The following is a 23,140-nucleotide window of genomic DNA, read 5'->3' as shown; positions in this document are numbered from 1 at the left end:
AAAATTCCAAAAACTTACACAACAATCCCACTGTCTACAGCCCAAGAGAAAGTGGCCTGCACCTTCTGTGACGCATCAGGTAAAGCTACTGCTACTGTTGCACATCTAAAGGTCACAGGCATTGCTGGATATAGTGAAGTTGGATTCATCCTGGGCAAGGCAAAGCTTGCTCCCAAACTATATCTCAACATACCAAGGCTTCAACACAGTGCTGGTGTTCTAGCAGTTGAGATAACAGAGATGATACCGAAGAGCAACACACACAGAAATAGATAATATCATGTTCTTTACCAACAGCAAAGTTGTGTCTGGTTATATATTTAATAAAACAAGTGCAGAAGCATAATAGGATAAAAAGTATCAGGGAATTAACTCAAGAACCAATGGAACTATGTTCCTACAGATCTCACTCCGGCTGATTATGCCAGAAGAAGGCGCTAAGCTCACCCTCTCCTCACTGCTCCCTGGTCCAGCACTTCTTGCTGATCTTCACCAGTATCATCATCAAGGCTGGTATATTCAAAATGAGAATGCTTAAAGACTGTGCAGTAAGATTGTTTTCAAGACCAGCCTTTTACCAAAGGCTTAGTGAAGTGATCACTTGACTTTTAGTCTCAGTATTTAAGTTTGACATCCTATGGATGCCAGCTGGACAGTGTTCTGGCCTCCAGAGGCATAGTTTGTTTTGTATAAACATCACTTCCCATAGGTAAGTTGTTTTTTTTTTAAGTCATTCCCTTGCAGATTAGTTTTGTTTCAATTTGAAGCACATGGTGAGAAGACATTTATGTCTGTCCATTCTTTATTTGCCCTTCAAACAGCAGTATCTGTGAGTCATATGTTTTTGGTAATACTTATAAATGTTTAATAGATATACTTTAAAGGAAGTATTACATTTATCGTTTACTATTATCAAGATTTTATTTATTTATTTAATGAGATACAGCACAGAATAGGCCCTTCTGGCCCTTGGAGCCACAATGCCCAGCAATCTCCTGATTTAATCCAACCCTAATCACAGGACAATTTACAATGACCAATTAACCTAATAACTGGCAGATCTTTGTACTGTGGGAGGAAACCAGAGCACCCAGAGGAAAGCCAAATGGTCATGGGGAGAACATACAAACTCCTTACAGGCAGCGGTGGGAATTGCACCTACGTCACTGATACTGTTTACACAGAATAATTATAGAGTACTGCATAAATGTATTACCATGGTTAACACTGATTGTGCAAATAATTGAAAGTATTAGTATATTCTGTCTTAATTCTGTATTGAATTTAATATGTACTTAACTTTCTGTCCTTTCACAAGTAAGATCTCATTAAAAAACCCTGAAGAAAGTTTCTGCCTCGGGTAATTTTTGAGAAGGTGTTGAACTCCCTGCATATCTATGTACAGATACACTGCAAGGGCAGTAGAAAGATTAATTGACTTAACCTTACTCCCATTTCTACACATTTTTCTCAAAAATATAGAGGCATTTCTAACTTTGGGCAATAACGTGGTCTGTCAGTATGTCTGTGAGTGGAAAGGAGGAAAGGGGCTTGTTTAATTAGCCATATAAACACCGTGGCTACCAGAACAGGTCAAAGACTAGGAATCCTGCAGCGTGTAACTCACCTCCTGACTCCCCAAAGCCTGTCCACCATCTACAAGGTTCAGGTCAGGAGTGTAATGGAATACTCACCACTCGCCTGGATGAGTGCAGCTCCATCAACACTCAAGAAGCTTGACACCATCCAGTACAAGGCAGCCCACTTGATTGGTACCCCTTCTACAAGCATCCAATCCCTCCGCCATCGACGAACAGTTGCAGCAGTGTGTACCATCTATAAGATGCACTGCAACAGTGCACCAAAGTTCCTAAGGCAGCACCTTCCAAACCCACAACCACTACCATCTAGAAGGACGCGAACAGCAGATACCTGGGAACACCACCACTTGGAAATCACCCTCCAAGTAACTCACCATCCTGACTTGGAAACATATCGGTGTTCCTTCATTGTTGTTAGGTGAAAATCATGGAATTCCCTCCCTAACAGCACTGTGGGTATACCTACACCTCAGGGACAGCAGCGGTTCAAGAAGGCAGCTCATCACCACCTTCTCAAGGGCAATTAGAGATGGGCAATAAGTATTTTTGTTGTTGTTTGTGTTGTTCTGCTGAACACTACGGGCATGGTATGTTGGTGTAATGATGGGATAGCAGAGCACACTCGATGGGCTGAATGGCCCAATTCTGCTCCTATAACTTATGGTGCCGGAATGTGTGGCAACAATTGCAGGTGGCCCCATATCCTTATGTTGTGCTGGACGTTAAAGTAAATGATGTATTTCACTGTATGTTTCGATGTACATGTCATAAATAATCTGAATCTGATTATTCTCTGGAGATTAAAGCTGGTGTACAACAGACAACTGACATTGCCTGCAGTATCACCCAAAGTTAAAAATACTATAATGCAATGTAAATTTAATTTTAATTATTCATTTACCAGGAAATTCCACAAACTGGTCATAGTCGTTGATATTTTATTGGATGTCTGATGGAAATTTAGTTTGCATGGAAAAATAGGATTCCTGCTGCACTTTCAGAAGAATAACTCATAAAAAAAGACTCTGAAGAATTTCCTGACTATAAGTTGCCCAACAACATAAGTTTACATTTTGCCACAATGAGGCCACTCTCAGGGTGGAGGAGCAACATTTCATATTCCGTCAAGGCAATCTCTAACCTGATGGCACGAACATCAATTTCTCCTTCCCATAATTCTTTTCCCTCCTCCTTCCCTCTTCTGTTTCTCCACTGGCCTCTTACCTCTTCTCCTCACTTGCCCATCACCTTCCCCTGGTGCCTCTCCTTCTTCCCTTTCTCCCATGGTCCATTCTCCTCTCTTATCAGATTCCTTCTTCTCCAGCCACTTTCCCATCCACTTCGCTTCATCTATCACCTCATTTCCCTCCTCCCATTTTTTTATTCTAGCATTTTCCCTCTTTCTTCCCAGTCCTAAAAGGGGTTCGGCCAGAAACATCAACTGTTTATTCATTTCCATTGATGCTGCCTGACCTGCTGAGTTCTTCCAGCATTTCATGTGTTGCTCTGGATTTTCAGCATCCGCAGAATCTCTTGTGTTTAAGTTTACATTAACTGTTTACAAAATAAATCGTAATTGTGCAAATTTTTTAAAGTTATTAAAACTGTAGGTTTTTAAATAAAGATTTTTCTTTCCCAACACGTTATCAAACTAGTTGCTAGCCCCAAACCTGTCAGAAACAATTCACAACTTCCACAATATATTTTTAATCTCGCCTTCTTAATTATTTGCATCTCATCATTGTAACTATAGAAATGTGAAAGGACATAGAGGGAATTACTTTCATGGACAAAACCAGTGTTTTTGAACTTTACATGTGATTTATTAAGATATAAAGAATGACCTTGACTCTGTTCAGGTGTCATGTATGTCTTTGTGAAAGGAAAGTTGAGCCTTAACCATCTGTTTGATTTTACTGCTTTACCCACTTTGAGCATAAAACCGAAACGACAGTTGTTTTATAGTAAAAGCTCATTGTTATTAACCACCTGGCTATTCATATAAACAGTGACTTATTTTGTATCAGACATCAATTAAGGAACTGACATCTTTGCACCCAAGTCTTTTTGTATACCCAGCTGCCTATCACATTAGCTTTCTTTAAATTCCAAACTGATTTCCCATTCATCAACAAAGTATAAAGGAGCATTAATTGGATTTTTTTTGCCTTAATTAAAAAGTGAGAGGTTAAATGCTAGAATTATGAAATTTATTCATGCAAAGACCAACCAATTCTTCTATGAAAAAGATGACATTCTTCACAAATAATGTTGTATTATGTTAGTCACAATAAGATGAAAAAGGTTACATGTTATACCACCATTTAATGAAAGCAGTACAAAAAAACCTTTTGACGTTTCATATCTTTCAGTAATTTCAAGTAATAGTGTCAGGGCAAGCTTCCCATTTCCAGACTTTTATTCAAAATCTATTATTACTATTAGCCATTAGTGAGACTTGGTTGCAGAAGGGGCCGGACTGGCAGCTCAGTGTTCCAGGATTCCATTGTTTTCGATGTGATAGAGCAGGAGGGATTAAAGGAGGAGCGGTGGCATTACTAGTCGGAGAAAATGACACAACAGTGCTCAGACAGAGATCAGGGAGCCCGTCTAGCAAGGCTTTACGTGTAGAACTGAGGAATAAGAAAGGTAAGCAACACACACAAAATGCTGGTGGAACGCAGCAGGCCAGGCAGCATCAATAGGAAGAAGCACAGTCGATGTTTCGGGCTGACAAAGGGTCTCGGCCCGAAACGTCAACTGTGCTTCTTCCTATAGATGCTGCCTGGCCTCCTGCGTTCCACCAGCATTTTGTGTGTGTTGCTTGAATTTCCAGCATCTGCAGATCTCCTCGTGTTTGCATTTTTAAAATAAGAAAGGTATGATCACGTTAATGGAATAATACTATAGACCACCCAACAGTCTGTGGGATTTAGAGAATCAAAATTGTAGAGAGATTGCAGCTGCTACAACAAACATAAGGTTGTGATAGTAAATGATTTTAACTTTCCACTTATTAACTGAGACTCCCATATTGTAAAAGGGTTGGATGGGAAAGAGTTTGTCAAATGTGTTCAGGGAAGTTTCCTTAATTGCTACATAGAAGTCCCAACTAGAGAGAGTATGGTACTTGATTTCCAATTAGGGAATGAGACAGGGCAGGTGACGGAAGTTTGTGAAAGAGAACACTTGGCATCTAGTGATCATAATGCCATTAGTTTCAAGGTAATTGTGGAAAAGAATTAAGAATGGTCCTCAGGTTGAGATTCTAAATTGGAGAAAGGATAATTTTGATGGTATCAGAAAGGATCAGGCAAGTGTGGAATGGGACAAGTTGTTTTCTGCCAAAGATGTACTTGGTAAGTGGGAGGTTTTTAAAAGTGAAACTTTGAGAGTACAGAATTTGTATGTTCCTGCCAAAATAAAAGGCAAGGATAACAGGTTTAAGGAACCCTGGTTTTCAAGAGATATCGAGGCCCTGGTTAAGAAAAAGAAGGAGGTGCATAGCAGGTAAAGGCAGGTAGGAACAAATAAAGTACTACAGGAGTGTAAGAACCACTTAAAAAGGAAATCCGATGGGCTAAAAGAAGGCATAAAATTGCTCTGGAAGACAAGGTGAAGGAGAATTCTAAGGGCCACTACAGATAGATTAAGAGCAAAAGGACTGCAAGGGATAAAGTTGGTCTTCTGTAAGATCAGAGTGATAACCCATGCATGGAGCTGAAAGAGATGAGGATAATCTTAAATGGATTATTTGCATCTGTATTTACTCAGGAGATTGACACAGATCCTATAGAATTAACACACCCTGAGCCACAGGAGAAGTGTTAGAGGATTGGAGGATAGCTATTGTTTAAGAAAGGCTCTAAGAATACGTCAGGACATTAGTGGCCAGTGAGCTTGACGTCAGTAGTGGGAAAGCTACTGGAAGGTATTCTAAAGGACTGGATATATAAGTATTTGGATAGACTGGGACTTTTAAGGGAATATCAACATGGCTTCATGCATGGAAAGTCATGTCTAACCAAATTTATACGGTTTTTGAAGAAAGTTACACACACCAAACAACTAAGGGACAATTACTTTACTAACTTCAAGGTATATTGGTTGTCTGGTTGTAGTTTCTACTGACTTCTAGTACTTCTATTGTAAATGGTGATTGACCTTACAAGTAAGGAATTCAAACATATACAGTTTATCAAATATCCGTAACTGATAAGCCAGTTATGTATAAAAAATTACCATTTTTCAGTCCTGGCTTCAGAGCAAGATGGTGGCAGGGGCCATGCTGTTCTCCTTGTGCACAAGTAAAATAAAGTATGATTGAGAAGTAAACATGTGAAGTGTATATATGTTCCGAGACCAGTTATCGCAATTGACACTAATATGCACCAAAAAATTCTACCCCAGCATACCATGAGAAACCATGGGACCTTTCTAAAGCAATCTTTAAATGACAATCAGGCTATAAGTTTTAAAGTGTGTAATAAGAATAGAAACACAAGAAGTTAGACACAATTGGTAGAAAAAGGAACCCCTTGTCCATATGGGGAATAGAAACCGTAGAAACCATAGAAACTACAGCACAGAAACAGGCCTTTTGGCCCTTCTTGGCTGTGCCGAACCATTTTCTGCCTAGTCCCACTGACCTGCACAAGGACCATATCCCTGTACACACCTCCCATCCATGTATCTGTCCAACTTATTCTTAAATGTTAAAAAAGAACCCGCATTTACCACCTCGTCTGGCAGATCATTCCATACTCCCACCACTCTCTGTGTGAAGAAGCCCCCCTTAATGTTCCCTTTAAACTTTTCTCTCCTCACCCTTAACCCATGTCCTCTGGTTTTTTTATTCCCTTGCCTCAGTGGAAAAAGCCTGCTTGCATTCACTCTATCTATACCCATCATAATTTTATATACCTCTATCAAATCTCCCCTCATTCTTCTACACTCCAGGGAATAAAGTCCTAACCTATTCAACCTTTCCCTGTAACTGAGTTTCTCAAGTCCCGGCAACATCCTTGTAAACCTTCTCTGCACTCTTTCAACCTTATTTATATCCTTCCTGTAATTTGGTGACCAAAACTGAACACAATACTCCAGATTCGGCCTCGCCAATGCCTTATACAACCTCATCATAACATTCCAGCTCTTATACTCAATACTTCGATTAATAAAGGCCAATGTACCAAAAGCTCTCTTTATGACCCTATCTACCTGTGACACCACTTTTAGGGAATTTTGTATCTGTATTCCCAGATCCCTCTGTTCCACTGCACTCCTCAGTGCCTTACCATTAACTCTGTATGTTCTACCTTGGTTTGTCCTTCCAACGTGCAATACCTCACACTTGTCTGTATTAAACTCCATCTGCCATTTTTCAGCCCATTTTTCCAGCTGGTCCAAGTCCCTCTGCAGGCTCTGAAAACCTTCCTCACTCTCTACTACAGGCACCTCACCTGTAAACTGCGACATTTTAAACATTTCTGCCAGGGCCCCTGCAATTTCAACACTAGTCTCCTTCAAGGTCCGAGGGAACACCCTGTCAGGTCCCGGGGATTTATCCACTTTAATTTTCCTCAAGACAGCAAGGACCTCCTCCTTTTCGATCTGTACAATTTCCATGATCTCACTACTTGTTTCCCTTAATTCCATAGACCTCATGCCAGTTTCCTTAGTAAATACAGACGCAAAAAACCTATTTCAGATCTCCCCCATTTCCTTTGGTTCCGCACATAGCCGACCACTCTGATCTTCAAGAGGACCAATTTTATCCCTTACAATCCTTTTGCTCTTAATATACTTGTAAAAGCTCTTTGGATTATCCTTCACTTTGACTGCCAAGGCAACCTCATGTCTTCTTTTAGCCCTCCTGATTTCTTTCTTAAGTATTTTCTTGCACTTCTTATACTCCTCAAGCACCTTATTTACTCCCTGCTTCCGCTGTGTACATACATCTATTTGATGCTTCTAGACACATCTTCAGTGATGTTCCTGGAATCATCGGGTGTTTCGGGTCTTTCAACGTCATACAACCTCCTCCTGGTGACCCAGCCGGGGCTGATCAGACCCCAGCTTGTGTCCAGATGGCTAGCTACTTATGACTCCATGGCTCCCCTCTTTTGAGCCACAGCCATCTTGAGGCCCTCTCTGCCGCATCGGTGGTACTGCGGATGGCTCTCCTCTTCTTCTCTCCCTCAATGCCCGAAATGCTGAAGGCTCTAACTAAAGAACGGGCTATGAATCCCCTACAACCGACCTCCACTGGGAGACACCTCGCTCTCCATCCAGCCTGCTGACAGTTGCTGACCAGTCCTGCGTACTTGGAGAGCTTCCTTTCAAAGGCCTCCTCCAAGTTATCTTCCCATGGGACTGTCAGCTCCAGCAGCACTACTTGCTTAGTCGACTCAGACACTAGGACAATGTCTGGTCGCAGGGTGGTGGCTGCGATATGGTTGGGGAACTTCATCTGCCCTTTGAGGTCCACCAACAGCTGCCAGTCCCTTGCAGAGGTCAGAATGCCTGCAGATGTTCTTTTGGTAGGTATTGGCTGCTCCCCAGCTCTGACAAAGGCAATGGTCTGCTTGGAGGGTCGGGACCGCTTCGCCCACTCAACTCCTGCACTGACGGCTTCAGCGATGGTCTTCAGGACCTGATCATGCCTCCACCTGTACCGTCCCTCACCAAGTGCCCTTGCACAGCCGCTGAGGATGTGCTCCAGGGTTCCTCGCTTGGAGCACAGTGGGCATGCAGGTGACTCTGCCTTGCCCCATGTGTGCAGGTTTGATGGGCTTGGAAGCACATCGTACACTGCCTGGATGAGAAATTGGATGCGGCTCGGTGGTTCGGCTTTCCAAAGATCAGCCCAGGTCACTTTCCTCTCAACTGCATTCTCCCATCTTGTCCAAGCTCCCTGTTGCTTCATTCCCACCACCTTGCAGGCTCTCATCTCCTCCACTACTGCCCTCACCTCCTCCTGAACTAGACGACGCCTTTCCTTCCCTCTGGTGTCCATTTTTCCTATACATGTCATACAACTCCCTCTGCTTCTTTATCAGAGTTGCAGTATCCCTTGAGAACCAAGGTTCCTTATTCCTATTCACTTTGCCTTTAATCCTGACAGGAACATACAAATTCTGCACTCTCAAAATTTCTCCTTTGAAGGCTTCCCACCTACCGATCACATCTTTGCCAGAGAACAACCTGTCCCAATCCACACTTTTTAGATCCTTTCTCATTTCTTCAAATTTGGCCTTCTTCCAGTTCAGAACCTCAACCCTAGGACCAGATCTATCCTTGTCCATGATCAAGTTGAAACTAATGGTGTTATGATCACTGGAACCAAAGTGCTCCCCTACACAGACTTCTGTCACTTGTCCTAATTCGTTTCCTAACAGGAGATCCAATATTGCATCCCCTCTAGTTGGCCCCTCTATATATTGATTTAGAAAACCTTCCTGAACGCATTTTACAAACTCTAAACTATCTAGACCCCTAACAGTATAGGAGTCTCAATCAATGAGAGAAACTAACTTAGATTAAAGTTACAGAGAGGGTAGGAAGGGAAGTAGCACAAGGATAGGTGTTGCCTCACCTGTGCTTGCATAATAAAATATTATTTGAAGGTGAATGGCTGGTTACAGATGGAATGGTAGTCTTGAGACGCATGGAACAGTCTCTTTGAAATGCTGAAAGGAAAGGGAAACGAAGATATGTCTGATTGTCGAGTTTCATTTCAGGTAGCGGAAACTGCAGAGTGATGCATTGTATGTAAAGGCTGATGGGCTGGTAGAAAGAAATACTATACTTCCCGTGCCCAACAGGGATGAGAGCAAATGTAAGGGAAAGATAGTTTTATCACAAAAAAAAATAGATTAAACCAAGAAATTTGGTAACCTACTTTCTCCTTGGAGCACTTGAAGTTTCCTGAGGAACTTTAGTATAAACTTTAGCAAATGCCGATAAGTTCCCCATCACAACTACCTTCATGTGAAAACCGATGACAAGGACCTTAGAAATTTACAGGCAAACTGCAGACAGGTCCCATCAACTTATACAGACAGGAACCAATTTGTTATCTGATCCAGGATCCAAGTTAGAGCTAATTACATTTTAGTGAAAGTTACAATTAAGAGTCAAGAAAGCTGTGTAACATAATTAGCAGTGGTAACCAGTAGGATACTTATAGTTAATGGTACTTCATCATGGTTTGTAACATTTCTTACAGTCTTACATGTCTCAGAGCCACTCCATTGTAGGTCATTTATTAGAGGTTTAAAACTTTGACAACTCCTTCTGATAACAGGCTATCTTTTAGGATAGCATAAAGATGCCAGACTCTTCTCTCAATATGGTGGCAATCTCTGTAGTTATTGGATCTTGTCCAAGAACTAGAATGCCTAGAATTAGATGTTCAGTTTAGCTGAAATGAATCTGTAATTTGTTCAGTTGTTATTTGGAGATATGAACTTTCTCCATCATTTATGTTTGAAACCTACACCAGAAATTCTATTCAGGTTCCAGCAAAACCTTCCCACATATTTTTCAAATAATAGATGTACATACTATAACTTTGCTGAATTGTTCCTGTTAGCTATGGAGTTTGATAATGCTTAGCTGGAGAACAGGCCACCTGCAAAAAGCTGTTACAAATGAAGTTAGCAGAACAGAGGAGTTATGAGATGTGGATTATATAGATGGTATATAGCAGGTATATGAAAACAGATGGTAGACATTAAATTGTTGCTAAAAAATATCTCACTCTCCTTGAGGAATACTTTAGATGTTGATATTTGTTCTTGATCCTAGGTTTAACTAAGTGAGAATGCCAATTCAGAGTAAGGTCACTCAACTAACATCTGTGCTGTGCTGTCACTGATCACAGCTGGAAAGCCAGTATCCCATAAGTTCTCTGCTTTGTGACATATGTTAACTGTCAATCCAGGAATAACTCTATTTTAAAATAGCCTTCCTTCTTTTCAGATTCCTCTTCTCCCTGTAACCACAGAAGATAATCTTCCTTTGTACCTGTCAGACTATGTTTGGGTAGAACCTCTTTAGATTGGGTAAAATAGCCAAGACTCAAGAGAGCAGCAGAACTCAGAACTCAAGTTTATTGAAACTAACTGACATTACATCTAATGTATAAAACACTGCAAATATTATAAGGACATGATTAGAAAAAGCAAAGGAATTAAATTATATAAGACTACAAGATATCTTTGATAAATGGCCTACAATAGAATGTCTCCTAGCAACAAACTTGGAGTTCAAGAGCTAACTTTAGGAGCTTACAACTAATTACATTTTGAAATGGGCAGTTATCAAGCTACACACATCAAGGTTGCTGGTGAACGCAGCAGGCCAGGCAGCATCTCTAGGAAGAGGTACAGTCAACGTTTCGGGCCGAGACCCTTCGTCAGGACTAACTGAAGGAAGAGCTAGTAAGAGATTTGAAAATGGGAGGGGGAGGGGGAGATCCAAAATGATAGAAGACAGGAGGGGGAGGGATGGAGCCAAGAGCTGGACAGTTGATTGGCAAAGGGGACATGAGAGGATCATGGGACAGGAGGCCCAGGGAGAAGGAAAAGGGGAAGGAGGGGGAAAGCCCCAGAGGATGGGCAAGGGGTATAGTCAGAGGGACAGAGAGAGAAAAAGGAGAAAGAGAGAAAGAATGTGTGTATATAAATAAATAATGGATGGGGTACGAGGAGGAGGTGGGGCATTAGCAGAAGTTTGAGAAGTCAATGTTCATGCCATCAGGTTGGAGGCTACACACTCAGAATATAAGGTGTTGTTCCTCCAACCTGAGTGTGGCTTCATCTTTACAGTAGAGGAGGCCGTGGATATACATATCAGAATGGGAATGGGATGTGAAATTAAAATGTGTGGTCACTGGGAGATCCTGCTTTCTCTGGCGGACAGAGCGTAGGTGTTCAGCAAAACGATCTCCCAGTCTGCATCAGGTCTCGCCAACATATAGAAGGCCACATCAGGAGCACCAGACGCAGTATATCACCCCAGCCAACTACCCCCCTCCCCCTCCCACTTTCAAATCTCTTACTAGCTCTTCCTTCAGTATCTCCCCCTCCTCCTCCCACTTTCAAATCTCTTACTAGCTCTTCCTTCAGAAACGTCGACAGTACCTCTTCCTAGAGATGCTGCCTGGCCTGCTGCGTTCACCAGCAACTTTGATGCGTGTTGCTTGAATTTCCAGTGTCTGCCGAATTCCTCATGTTTGAGTTATCATGCTAATTGATCTTTACTGAAATATTTATTTCAGCATAATTTACTTTAAAATGCCAAAGAAAGAAATTAGATTACAAATTGTCTGATGCTGGCTGTGTCACTTATACTGGATCTAATTTGGTAATTATGCCTCTCACTGTGTCTAAAAATGAAACATTTCCAAAGATTTACCTGGATAATTGAAAATTGCTTGTAGAAAGAAGAATTATCCAAATGTAGTTCCAGATCAATATCTTGCAATTCCTCACAACTGTAGACAAAAACACTGTGGTCATTTACAAAGTTCAACCAGTCATGCAAGTAGTTACTAGTTTGAAAGACAGTTTTGGTACTAAATATCTTTACTATTTCTTGTATTTTGTAGGCAAGTACCTCTAGTAATTAAATGGTGGCTGGTTTTCATATTAAATTCAAAGAACAGTGGCAATTTCCTAAAATTACATACCTGTTGGGCATTCTTCCATTTTCTGTAATTGCATCGCACCACATGTTGAAGCCAACAGTGACAAGAGTGCTTGCCACAAAGATAAGGAAAACCACAAAGGTGCTGACCAATAGATTCAGGAACGTTGCAAAGAAAGTGCTGTAACGGGGTGGAAAACAAGTACATCAGTAAGCCACACAGTTGATGAGTTGTCTAGTAAGTGTTGTTATCAATGGTTCCTCACAATGTTGCACCAGAGTTGGATCTAAAATAATGGTAGGCTACTGATATAGAGTAACCTCCATTCTGCAAAAAAATATCAATCTTAAAGCAGTGCTTTTGATTTTGTGTACATGGATTTGGGCAAGGTAGTAGAGAAGATACTGCAGATTGGAAAAGTAAACATTTGTGGGATCAGAAGGAAACAAAATTTAAAATCACTGTCAGAAAATTAAGGACAGAAGTTGATGGGGGTTTTTGTGACTGCAAGACATTTGCAGTGGAGTTCTTGGTCCCTTACTCCACATGCCATACACCAATCAGTTAGACATAATTTAGGGGCCACAGTTGAGAAGTTTGAAGCTGACAGAAAACTTGGCTGAGTAACTGAGAGTGAAGTAGGAAGTACAGACAGTGCTGCAGGAAGGTATCAATGGTCACAACAGCAAGAATGTGACAAAAGGAATTCATTCCAGAGAAGTGTCATTTGGGAAAGGGAAACAAGACGAGGGATAAGTGCTGCGGTACTGAGAATCACTGGGGAGACACAGAGAGCACATTTGTTAACATTTGAATGTAAGAGGGCAAATAAATGCAGGTCCACCCCAGCTTACGTACAGCTTGTACATATGAACAAATGGTTTGGAGCCCAGCGATATGTCTGGCTCCTCCAGGGCTATAGGCATCATCTGCAGTCTGGGGATTCATATCATGGCTGCATTTCCAATTTGCAAACTGTTTAGGTAGTGCAACAGAACACTAGCATTACTAGCATAACCTGGGGTCCACCTCCAATGTGTTTAATCAGACCAATGGATAATTACCTTTATTGGGCAAGGCTTGGAATGTGCAAAAAGGGACCAGGCTAAAATTTATCCATCTTATACAGCTCTTCAGGGTCAATAGTCACTTGCCTCCACTAAGATTATCCAAAGTTCAAAATAAATTTATTATCAAAGTACATATATGTCACCATATACAACCCTGAGATTCATTTTCATGCAGACGTACTCAATATATCCATAGAATAATAACCATTACAGAATCAATCAAAGACCACACCAACTTTGGTATTCAACCAGTGTAGAAAAAGCAAAAATCTGTGCAAATACAAAAAGAAAGAAATAATAATAATAATAAAAAAAAGGAATAAATATCAAGAACATGAGATGAAGAGTCCTTGAAAGTGAGCCCATTGGTTGTGGGAACATTTCAAGTGAAGCTGAGTGGCGTTATCCCCTTTGGTTCAAGAGCCAAATGGTTGAGGGGTAACCACTGTTCCTGAACCTGGTGGTTTGAGTTCTGAGGCTCCTGTACCTTCTTCCTGACGGCAGCAGTGAGAAGAGAGCATGTCCTGATTGCTGGGGGCATCCCTGGTGATGGATGCTGCTTTCCTACGACAGCATTTCACGCAGTTGTGCTCAATGGTGGGGAGGTGTTTATCTTTGATCGACTGAGCCGTATCCACTCCTTTTTGTAGGATTTTCCATTTTGACGCCAAGGTTTGGTGTTTTCACACCAGGCTGTGATGCAGCCAGTCCATATACTCTCCACTACACAACTATAGAGCTTTGTCGAAGTTTTAGATGCCATGCCACACCTTCACAAACTCCTAAGGAAGTAGAGGCATTGCCTTGCTTTCTTCGTAACTGCACTTACTTGTTGGGCCCAGGACAGTCCTCCAAATTAATAATATTTTGAGGTTTGCCCACCTCCGATTCTCTGATGAGGACTGGCTCAAGGACCAGAGGTTTCCTGCTCCTGAAGCAATAATCAGCTCCCTGGACTTGCTGACATTGAGTAAGTAGTTGTTGCTATGGAACCACTCAGCCAGATTTTCAATCTCCCTCTATAGGCTGATTCGTCACCACCTTTAATTTGGCTTACGACAGTGCTTCATCAGCAAACGTGACTATGGCATTAGAGCTGTGCTGAGCCAGGCAGTAAAGAGAGTAGAGCAGGCGGCTAAGACACAGCCTTGTGGTGCACCTGTGCGGATGGAGATTTTGGAGATGTTGTTGCCAATCCAAAATGATTAGGGTCTACAAGAGAGGAAATCAAGGATCCAGTTGCACAAGGAGGTACTGAGGCTAAGGTCTAGGAACTTATTATCTAGTTTTGAGGGGATAATGGTATTAAATGCTGAGCTGCAGTTGACAAAGAACATCTTGATGTATGCATCTTTGCTGTCCAGATGTGCCAGGGTTAAGTGAAGAGCCAATCACATGGCATCTGCTATGGACCTTTACTCCAGTAGGCAAATTGGAGTGGATCTAAATCACTTTCTCAGGCTGGAGTTGACAAAACCTCCCAAATTACTTCATCACTGTGGACTTGGGTGCTACTAGACGAGGGCCATTGATGCAGGTCTGTATGTTCTTCTTGGGGACCTGCTTGAATTCCAGATTGACAATTAAGTCCTATGTGGATTGCCCCACAGTTGGATTAGGTGGTTCTTGGCAGTTCAGAGGGTGGGCTGTTTGTAGCTTGCATCCAAGTGTAGCTGTCCTCCTGGGGTGCTTATTTCAAGTCAGAGTTAAATCACTGTGTTACTGTTCTGTCACTGCATTACAAGTTGGATGTGCCAGCACCAGTGAAGTGCATAAGAGATTTACAGAGATGTTGCCACACCTGGAGAAGTTTAAGAGTGGCTGCATTTGTACAAAACATTGGTGAGGCCACTTGGAACAGCATGTGCAGCTTTGGTTACTCTGTTATTAGGAAAGATATCACTGAATTGACTTGACTTTATTTCTTACATCCTTCATATACATGAGGAGTAAAAATCTTTATGTCTCCATCTGAATCTGCAATGTGCAATTTATAATAATTTGTAATAAATAATAGGTATGTAAGGGTTTCTTCTTTTATGTTACTGCTAAGGGGAATAAAATGGCTTCTCTGTACTGTTAACTGCTGAGACAGTGGTTCTCTATAGCAGTTAGTGATAACGGGATTTGTATTCATTTGCTAACCAATTGGGATAGATGTTATTCTTTATGTCTGTGTGAAAGCCGTTAGTTTGCGCCAGCGTCGGGGAGAAGGCGTGAAGAGGATGAAGAGAGAAGAGGTGGCTTGAGGAAACGGTTGCCGGACCGGCTGGGCCTCGGCTCAGGGTGGGAGCCCAGGGGTCGACGACGAGCGGAAGAGGATCAGCGAAAGGGAATCCGTGAGCTCCAACGTGGTGCACTGGACATTTTTATCAGATTATTGGCGCCTTTTATTTTGGTTTCCTTTTCTTTTGTTTCTCTACCAACTCCATACTTAAATATAAAATCTTAATCGTTTAACCACACCTTGTGGATTGAATGTTATTTCAGTGTACTGATGTTACACAGGGGGCACAACACGCAACATCCACCCAAACCAAAGGTTTGGCCAGGCAGGGGGTTATCACCCTGAGATCATGCCACTTGGCAAAGCAGGTGTTACACGTACAACAGAACAGTCAATATAGCTTAGAAGTACAATTGTGTCAGTGTGAATTAATCAGTCTGATGGATCATTAAGCTGGAAAGAGTGCAAAGAAGATTTCTGAGAATGTTGCTAGGACTAAAGGGCCTGAGTTGGCCAAGCTAGGACTTTATATTTTGAAGACTACAAGACTGAGGTGTGACTTTATAGAGAGGTATACAGTGCCGTGAAAAAGTACTCAGCTCCCACAACAATTTTTACATTTTACTGTGTCATTTTCTAAATATAATATATATTGAAGTAGGATTTTTGAACTAATCTACAACACATCGTGCATCATGTCAAAGCAAAAGAAAAATTCCAAAATCTGTCAACAATTTACTAAAAATTAGAACCAAAATTGTAATGCTGAAAAAGTATTGATCCCCTTTGTAATTACGACACTAACTTTCCTCATGTGCAGTACTGTATACTACCTTACCAATTCACTCAATTTGTTGATGTAGAAAATTGGAGGATCATCTGTTTTCAATTAATTCATAAGGATAAATACCCCATCCTTTTATAAGGTCCGACAGAATGGTAGATTTTCAACAGACCATCCAAAGTGAAGACAAAAAAGCATTTGAGACAAGTCAGGGAAATGATAATAAAGAAGCACAAATCTGGGGAAAGGTGCAAAACTACCTTAAAGGCACTGAACATACCTTGGAGCTCAGTGCAGTTCATTGTGGAAAAGGTAGAGGAAAGGCACTGTATGTACCTTAGAGTTCAGAGCAGTACACTGTTAAAAAGTGGAAAAAATATGAAACCACAAACACACAGCCTAAGTCAGGCCGCCCCTTTAAACTTAGTAGCCGGAGAGGAATGGCGCTTGTTAGAGAGACTACTGAGACACCAACAATCACTCTAAGTGAGCTGCTGAACTCAATGGCTGCAACAGGAGTTGAAGTTCATGGCTCCACAATCTCTAAGGCCTTGCACAAAAGGAGTATTTGTTGAAGATTGGCAAAGAAGTCCTGGCTACAAAAAATATAGCCTTGCCCGTAAAAATTTGCATAGCATCACTTAGAAAACAATGTAAAGATGTGGAAGAATGTCTTGTGGTCAGATGAGACTAAAGTGGAACTTTTTGGCCTCAACACTCAGCCGTATGTGGGGCATAAATCTAACACTGTACTTCAGCCAAATAACACCAGCCCTACTGTAAAGTATGGTGGAGGTAGCATCATGCTATGGGGATGTTTTTCAGTAGCAGGAACCGGATATCTGATCAGAATTGATGGGAAGTAGCACTCTCTGTAATTTAACAACAGAAAGGGCGCAATCACCCTATTGAGCTGTCAAAAGACCCAACAATCTAGACTCACCCATAGCAAAAGAGGCACTGAGGAACAGATTAGCTTGCAGATTTTGGAAAGATGCAAAAATAACATGGTTGTTGTCACGGGCGACTTCAACTTCCCCAGTACTGACTGGAACCTCTGTAATGCAAAAGGTTTAGACAGGGCAGAATTTGTAAGGTATGCCCAGAAGGATGATTGTGCTAGCTTTCTTTTCTTTTTTGGCTTCATGGCCAACCAGGGAAGAAGAATTTCAGAATTGTATACTTTGATAATGATGTATGAACTTTAAAAATGTAATGAAGAATTAAATGAAATGTAAAGGTTGCTTAGGGATCACTTTCATGGGGTTTGTCGTGTTGAGGCAGGGAAAGGATGGCAGGGTAAAGGAACCATGGTTGACAAGAGAAGTGGAACATCTAACTAAGAGGAAGAAGGAAAAGGAACACTATAGCACAGTGCAAACCCCGACTCACAATCTTGTGCTGAATTTTTAACCCATACCAAGATCAATATAACCTTTCCTTCCTACATAGCTCTCCATTTTTCTTTCAACTATGTGCCTATCAAAGAGACTCTTCAATGTCCATAACGTATCTGCCTCTACCACAACTCTGGCAGCAAGTTCCACGACCTACCATTCTCTGTGTAAAAAACGGCCTCTGACTTACCCCCTTTAGAGTCATAGAACACTAGAGTACAGAAACAGGCACTTTGGCCCATCTAGTCCATGCTGATCTATTAACCTGCCTAGTCCCATCGACCTGCAATTGGACCATACCCCTCCATACCCCTCCCATCCATGTACTTATCCAAACTTCTCTTAGATATTGAAATTGAACCCACATTCACCACTTCCACTGGCTGCTCATTCCACTCTCTCAAAACCTTCTGAATGAAGAAGTTCCACCACATGTTCCCTTTAAACATTTCACCTTTCACCCTTAACTCATGACCCTTAGTTCTAGTCTCACCCAACCTTAGTGGAAAAAGCCACTTACATTTACCCTGTCCTTACCCCTCATAGTTTTATATACCTCCCTCAAATCTCCCCTCATTGTTCTACGCTCTTGGGAATAAAGCCCAAACCTGTTCAACATTTCCCTGTCAAGTCCTGGCAATGTTCTTGTACATTCTCACACGCTTTTAAACTTATTGGCATCCTTCCTGGAGGTAGGTGATCAAAACTGCACACAATACTTCAAACAAGGCCTCACCAAAGTATTATACCACTTCAACATCTCAACTCCTATACTCAATACTTTGATTTATGAAGGCCATTGTGCCAAAACTTTCTTTACAACCCTATCTACCTGTAATACCACTTTAAAGAAATTAGGGATCTGTATTCCCAGATCCCTCTGTTCCTCTGCACTCCTCAGTGTTCTACCATGAACAGTGTAAGTCCTAACCTGGTTTGTCCTTCCAAAGTGCAACACCTCACACCTGTCCACATTAAATTCCATCTGCCATTTTTCAGCCTATTCTTCCAGCTGGTCTAGATCCCAATGCAAGCTTTGATAGTCATTCTTGCTGTCTACTACACCCCCTCTTGGTGTCATCTGCAAACTTGCTGATCCAGTTTATCACACTATCATCCAGATAGCAACAAACCCAGCACTGATCCCTGTGGCACACAACTAGTTACAGACCTCCAGTCAGAGAGGCAACCAGCTATTACCACTCTCTGGCTTCTCCCACAAAGCCAATGACTAATCCAAGTTACTACCTCATCTCGAGTGTCAAGCAAATGAACCACCTTGCCAACCTCTCATTCGGGACCTTGTCAAAGGCCGTGCTAAAGTTCATATTGACAACATCCTTGCTTCATCAGCTTTTCTGGTAACTTCCTCAAAAAATTATAAGATTGGTTAGATACGACCTAACACACACAAAGCCATGCTGACTATCCCTATTTAGTCCGTGTCTATCCAAATACTCATATATCCAATCCCTGAGCATTTCCCACTACCAATGTCAGGTTCACCAGCCAGTAATTCCCTGGCTTCTTCTCAGAGCTGTTCTTAAACAACAGAAGAACATTCGCTATCCTCCAGTCCTCTGGCACTTCACCTGTGGCTAAAGGCATTTTAAATATCTCTGCTAGGACGCCTGCAATTTCTGCACTTGCATCTAACAGGGTCTGAGGGAACACTTTTTCAGGCCCTGGGATTTATCCACCTTAATTTGCTTCAAGACAGCAAAATCATCCTCCTCTGTAATCTGTAAAGGGTCCACAACCTCGTCATTGTTTTGCCTCACTTCTAGAGAAGTTGTGTTCGTCTCCCAATTAAATACAAATGCAAAAAAAAATTTTGAACAACTGCAAAAAAAGCTGTGGCTCTGAGTAAGATCCTTGCTCTTGCATTCAAAACATCTTAAAGCTCTACCTTAAATTACATTATACTTTCCTCCCAACACCTTAAAGTTATGTTCCCTTGAATTAGCCACATTACCCATGGTAAAGTCATTCAGAAAGTCAGGAGGCATTCAATCCATATAAGCATAAATTAGTAAATTTGCAGATGACACAAAGCTCAGTGGTGTTGTAGACGGTGTAAGAAGTTGTTGTAGGTTACAATGGGACATTGATTGGATACAGAGCTGAGCTGAGATTAGGCAGATGGAGTTCAATCTGGAGAAGTGTGAAATGATTCACTTTGGAAGGTCAAACGAAGGCAGAGCACAGCTATAGATCCCTCAAAGTTTCCATGTAAATTGAGAGACAATAGACAACAGACAATAGGTGCAGGAATAGGCCATTCAGCCCTTCGAGCCAGCACCACCATTCACTGTGATAATGGCTGATCATCCACAATCAGTACCCTTTTCCTGCCTTCTCCCCATATCCCTTCACTCCGCTATCTTTAAGAGCTCTATCTAACTCTTTCTTGAAAGAATCCAGAGAATTGGCCTCCACTGCCTTCTGAGGCAGAGTATTCCACAGAACCACAACCCTCTGTGTGAAAAAGGTTTTCCTCAGCTCTGTTCTAAATTGTCTACCCCTTATTCTTAAACTGTGGCCTCTGGTTCTGGACTCCCCCAACATCGGGAACATGTTTCCTGCCTCTAGCGTGTCCAATCCCTTAACAATCTTATATGTTTCAATCAGATCCCCTCTCATCCTTCTAAATTCCAGTGTATACAACCCAAATCGCTCCAATCTTTCAACATATGACAGTCCCGCCATCCCGGGAATTAACCTCGTGAACCTACGCTGCACTCCCTCAATAGCTAGAATACCCTTCCTCAAATTTGGAGACCAAAACTGTACACAATACTCCAGGTGTGGTCTCACCAGGGCCCTGTACAACCTTTTTGCTCCTATACTCAACTCCCCTTGTTATGAAGGCCAACATGCCATTAGCTTTCTTCACTGCCCGCTGTACCTGCATGCTTGCTTTCAGTGACTGCTGTACAAGACCACCTAGATCTCGTTGTACTTCCCCTTTTCCTAACTTGACACCGTTCAGATAGTAATCTGCCTTGCTGTTCTTGCCACCAAAGGGGATAACCTCACACTTATCCACATTAAACCACATCTGCCATGCATCTGCCCACTCATCCAACCTGTCCAAGTCACCCTGCATTCTCGTAACATCCTCCTCACATTTCACACTGCCACCCAGCTTTGTGTCATCTGCAAATTTGCTAATGTTACTTTTAATCCCTTCATCTTCAGGGGTCCCCAACCTTTCTCGCACTGCGGACCGGTTTCATATTGACAATATTCTTGCGGACTGGCCGACCGGGGGGGGGGGGGGGGGGAGACTACAATGACCATGAAGCCTTGCGCGGGCACCAGTGCGCATGCGTGTACGTGCCGATTTTTCTCTACAAATCGCTTTTGGCAATTCTGTTCGGGGGGAAGGGGTGTTAATGACGAACGCAGTATCGGTGATAAGTGGCTAATACACTTAATTTCGTTTCTAAGAGGGTTTAACCAATGAATTTAATATTAAACACACAGCACATATTTTCCTCGCATGAATATAGTGAAAAATCAATTATCAGGGGAGCTTGAAGTAAGTGTTGAACGAACTTCCAGTAGAAGTGGTAGAGGCAGGTTCAGTATTATCATTTAAAGAAAAATTGGATAGGTATATAGACAGGAAAGGAATGGAGGGTTATGGGCTGAGTGCAGGTCGGTGGGACTACGTGAGAGCAGCGTTCGGCACGGACCAGAAGGGCCGAGATCGCCTGTTTCCATGCTGTAATTGTTATATGGTTATATAAGTCAATAGCGTCATAACATTTTAAGTAACATTTGGATATTAAACACACAGCACATATTTTCCCCGTATGAACATATAAAATCATTGCAACACACCAATATCGCTGAATCAGTGGGAGCCCTGGGCTTGTTTTCCTGCAACAAGACGGTCCTATCGAGGGGTGACGGGAGACAGCGATACTCGAAGGGGGTTCCTTAAGTCCAGTCTATTCCTCAATTTAGTTTTGGTTGCGTTCATTGCAGAGATATGTTGGAAATGGAAGCAACGTTTTCAGTGCTTTCGTGGCTATCTCAGGATATTTAGTCTTGACTTTGATCTGGAATGCTGGCAGAGATGTTACGTCAAATATGCTTTTCAGCCCGCCGTCATCTGCAAGCTCGAGGAGTTGATCTCCTTCCCGCGCTGACATGGATGACGCGCGAGTAATGACCTCGCGTGCGTTCAAGCTCAACAGTGACAGGGAATGAGGAAAGGTGCAGCTGACTCATATCGCCAAATCATATCGTTTCCTCGCGGCCCGGTAGTAAATGCTTTGCAGCCCGGTGGTTGGGGACCGCTGCATTAATGTATATTGTAAATAGCTGCGGTCCCAGCACCGAGCCTTGTGGTACCCCACTAGTCACTGCCTGCCATTCTGAAAAGGACCCATTAATCCCTACTCTGTTTCCTGTCGGCCAACCAATTTTCTATCCATGTCAGTACCCTACCCCCAATACCATTTACTCTAATTTTGCCCAGATTAAGAGAGCGTGGTTAAGAAGGCATATGATATGTTGGCCTTCATTAGTCGGAGAATTGAGTTCAAGAACCATGAGGTAATGTTACAGTCAGTAAAAACTTGCAGTATTGTGTTCAGTTTTGGTCACTTCATGATAGGATGGATGCAGAATCTTTAGAGAGGGGGCAGAGGATATTTTCTATGATGCTGCCTAGATTAGAGAGCATGTTTTATGAGGAAATATTGAGAGAGCTAGGGTTTTTCTCTTTGAAACGAAGGAGAATGAGAGGTGACTTGATAGAGATGTATAAGAGGCATAGACAGAGTGGATAGCCTGCACCTTCTCCCCAAAGCATCAACAGGTAATACAAGAGGGCATAATTTTAAGTTCTTTGGAGAAAAATAGAGAGGGATGTCAGGGAGTTTTTACACAGTGAGTGGTAACGCATGGAACCAGGCAAATACATTAGGGCCATTTAAGAAACGTTTAGGTAGACACATGGATGAAGAAAAAATGGATGGCTATGTGAGAAGAAAGTGTTATATTGATACTGGAATAGGTTAAAATGTTGCCACAAATCGTAGACCAAAGGGCCTGTGCTGTACTGTACTGTGTTGTATTACCTGGATGAGACCAGACTGGTTATAACATGCCAGCCTAGGAGCTGTGAGGTGAAGGATAGAATCAATCAAATGAGCAAAATGGGCCAAATAGCTGAATGACCACCCTGCTCTAATGGGGGAGGGCAATGCAATTCTGAAATATGAACATTTACATTTTGATTTTTATATTTTTTTCCTGTTTAAATGCAACCCATTGCATGTTACATGTTTCATTGCAGATTCCAGAAGCTCTGCATGTCTAACTTTACAAAAAGGTTTAAACTGAAAATTAGGGAAAAGGTCCAAAATTGCCTCAACATTCAACATGCCAA

General features: G+C 42.0%; 1 protein-coding gene across 1 annotated transcript in view; it reads right to left on the bottom strand.

The window, feature by feature from the left end:
• LOC140203599 (transmembrane protein 179-like) overlaps positions 1-23,140 on the bottom strand; it is a 30,114-nt gene that overhangs the window by 5,540 nt on the left and 1,434 nt on the right. The window contains exons 2-3 of the mRNA XM_072269650.1: positions 12,298-12,435; positions 12,024-12,102 (exon numbers count right to left, since the gene is read on the bottom strand). Coding sequence (XP_072125751.1) covers positions 12,024-12,102; positions 12,298-12,435 — 217 coding nt within the window. The remainder of the gene's footprint in view (positions 1-12,023; positions 12,103-12,297; positions 12,436-23,140) is intronic.

The sequence above is a fragment of the Mobula birostris genome, chromosome 1 (assembly GCF_030028105.1).
Source record: "Mobula birostris isolate sMobBir1 chromosome 1, sMobBir1.hap1, whole genome shotgun sequence".
Lineage (NCBI taxonomy): Eukaryota > Metazoa > Chordata > Chondrichthyes > Myliobatiformes > Myliobatidae > Mobula > Mobula birostris.
This window is presented reverse-complemented; position numbering and strand designations above follow the sequence as displayed.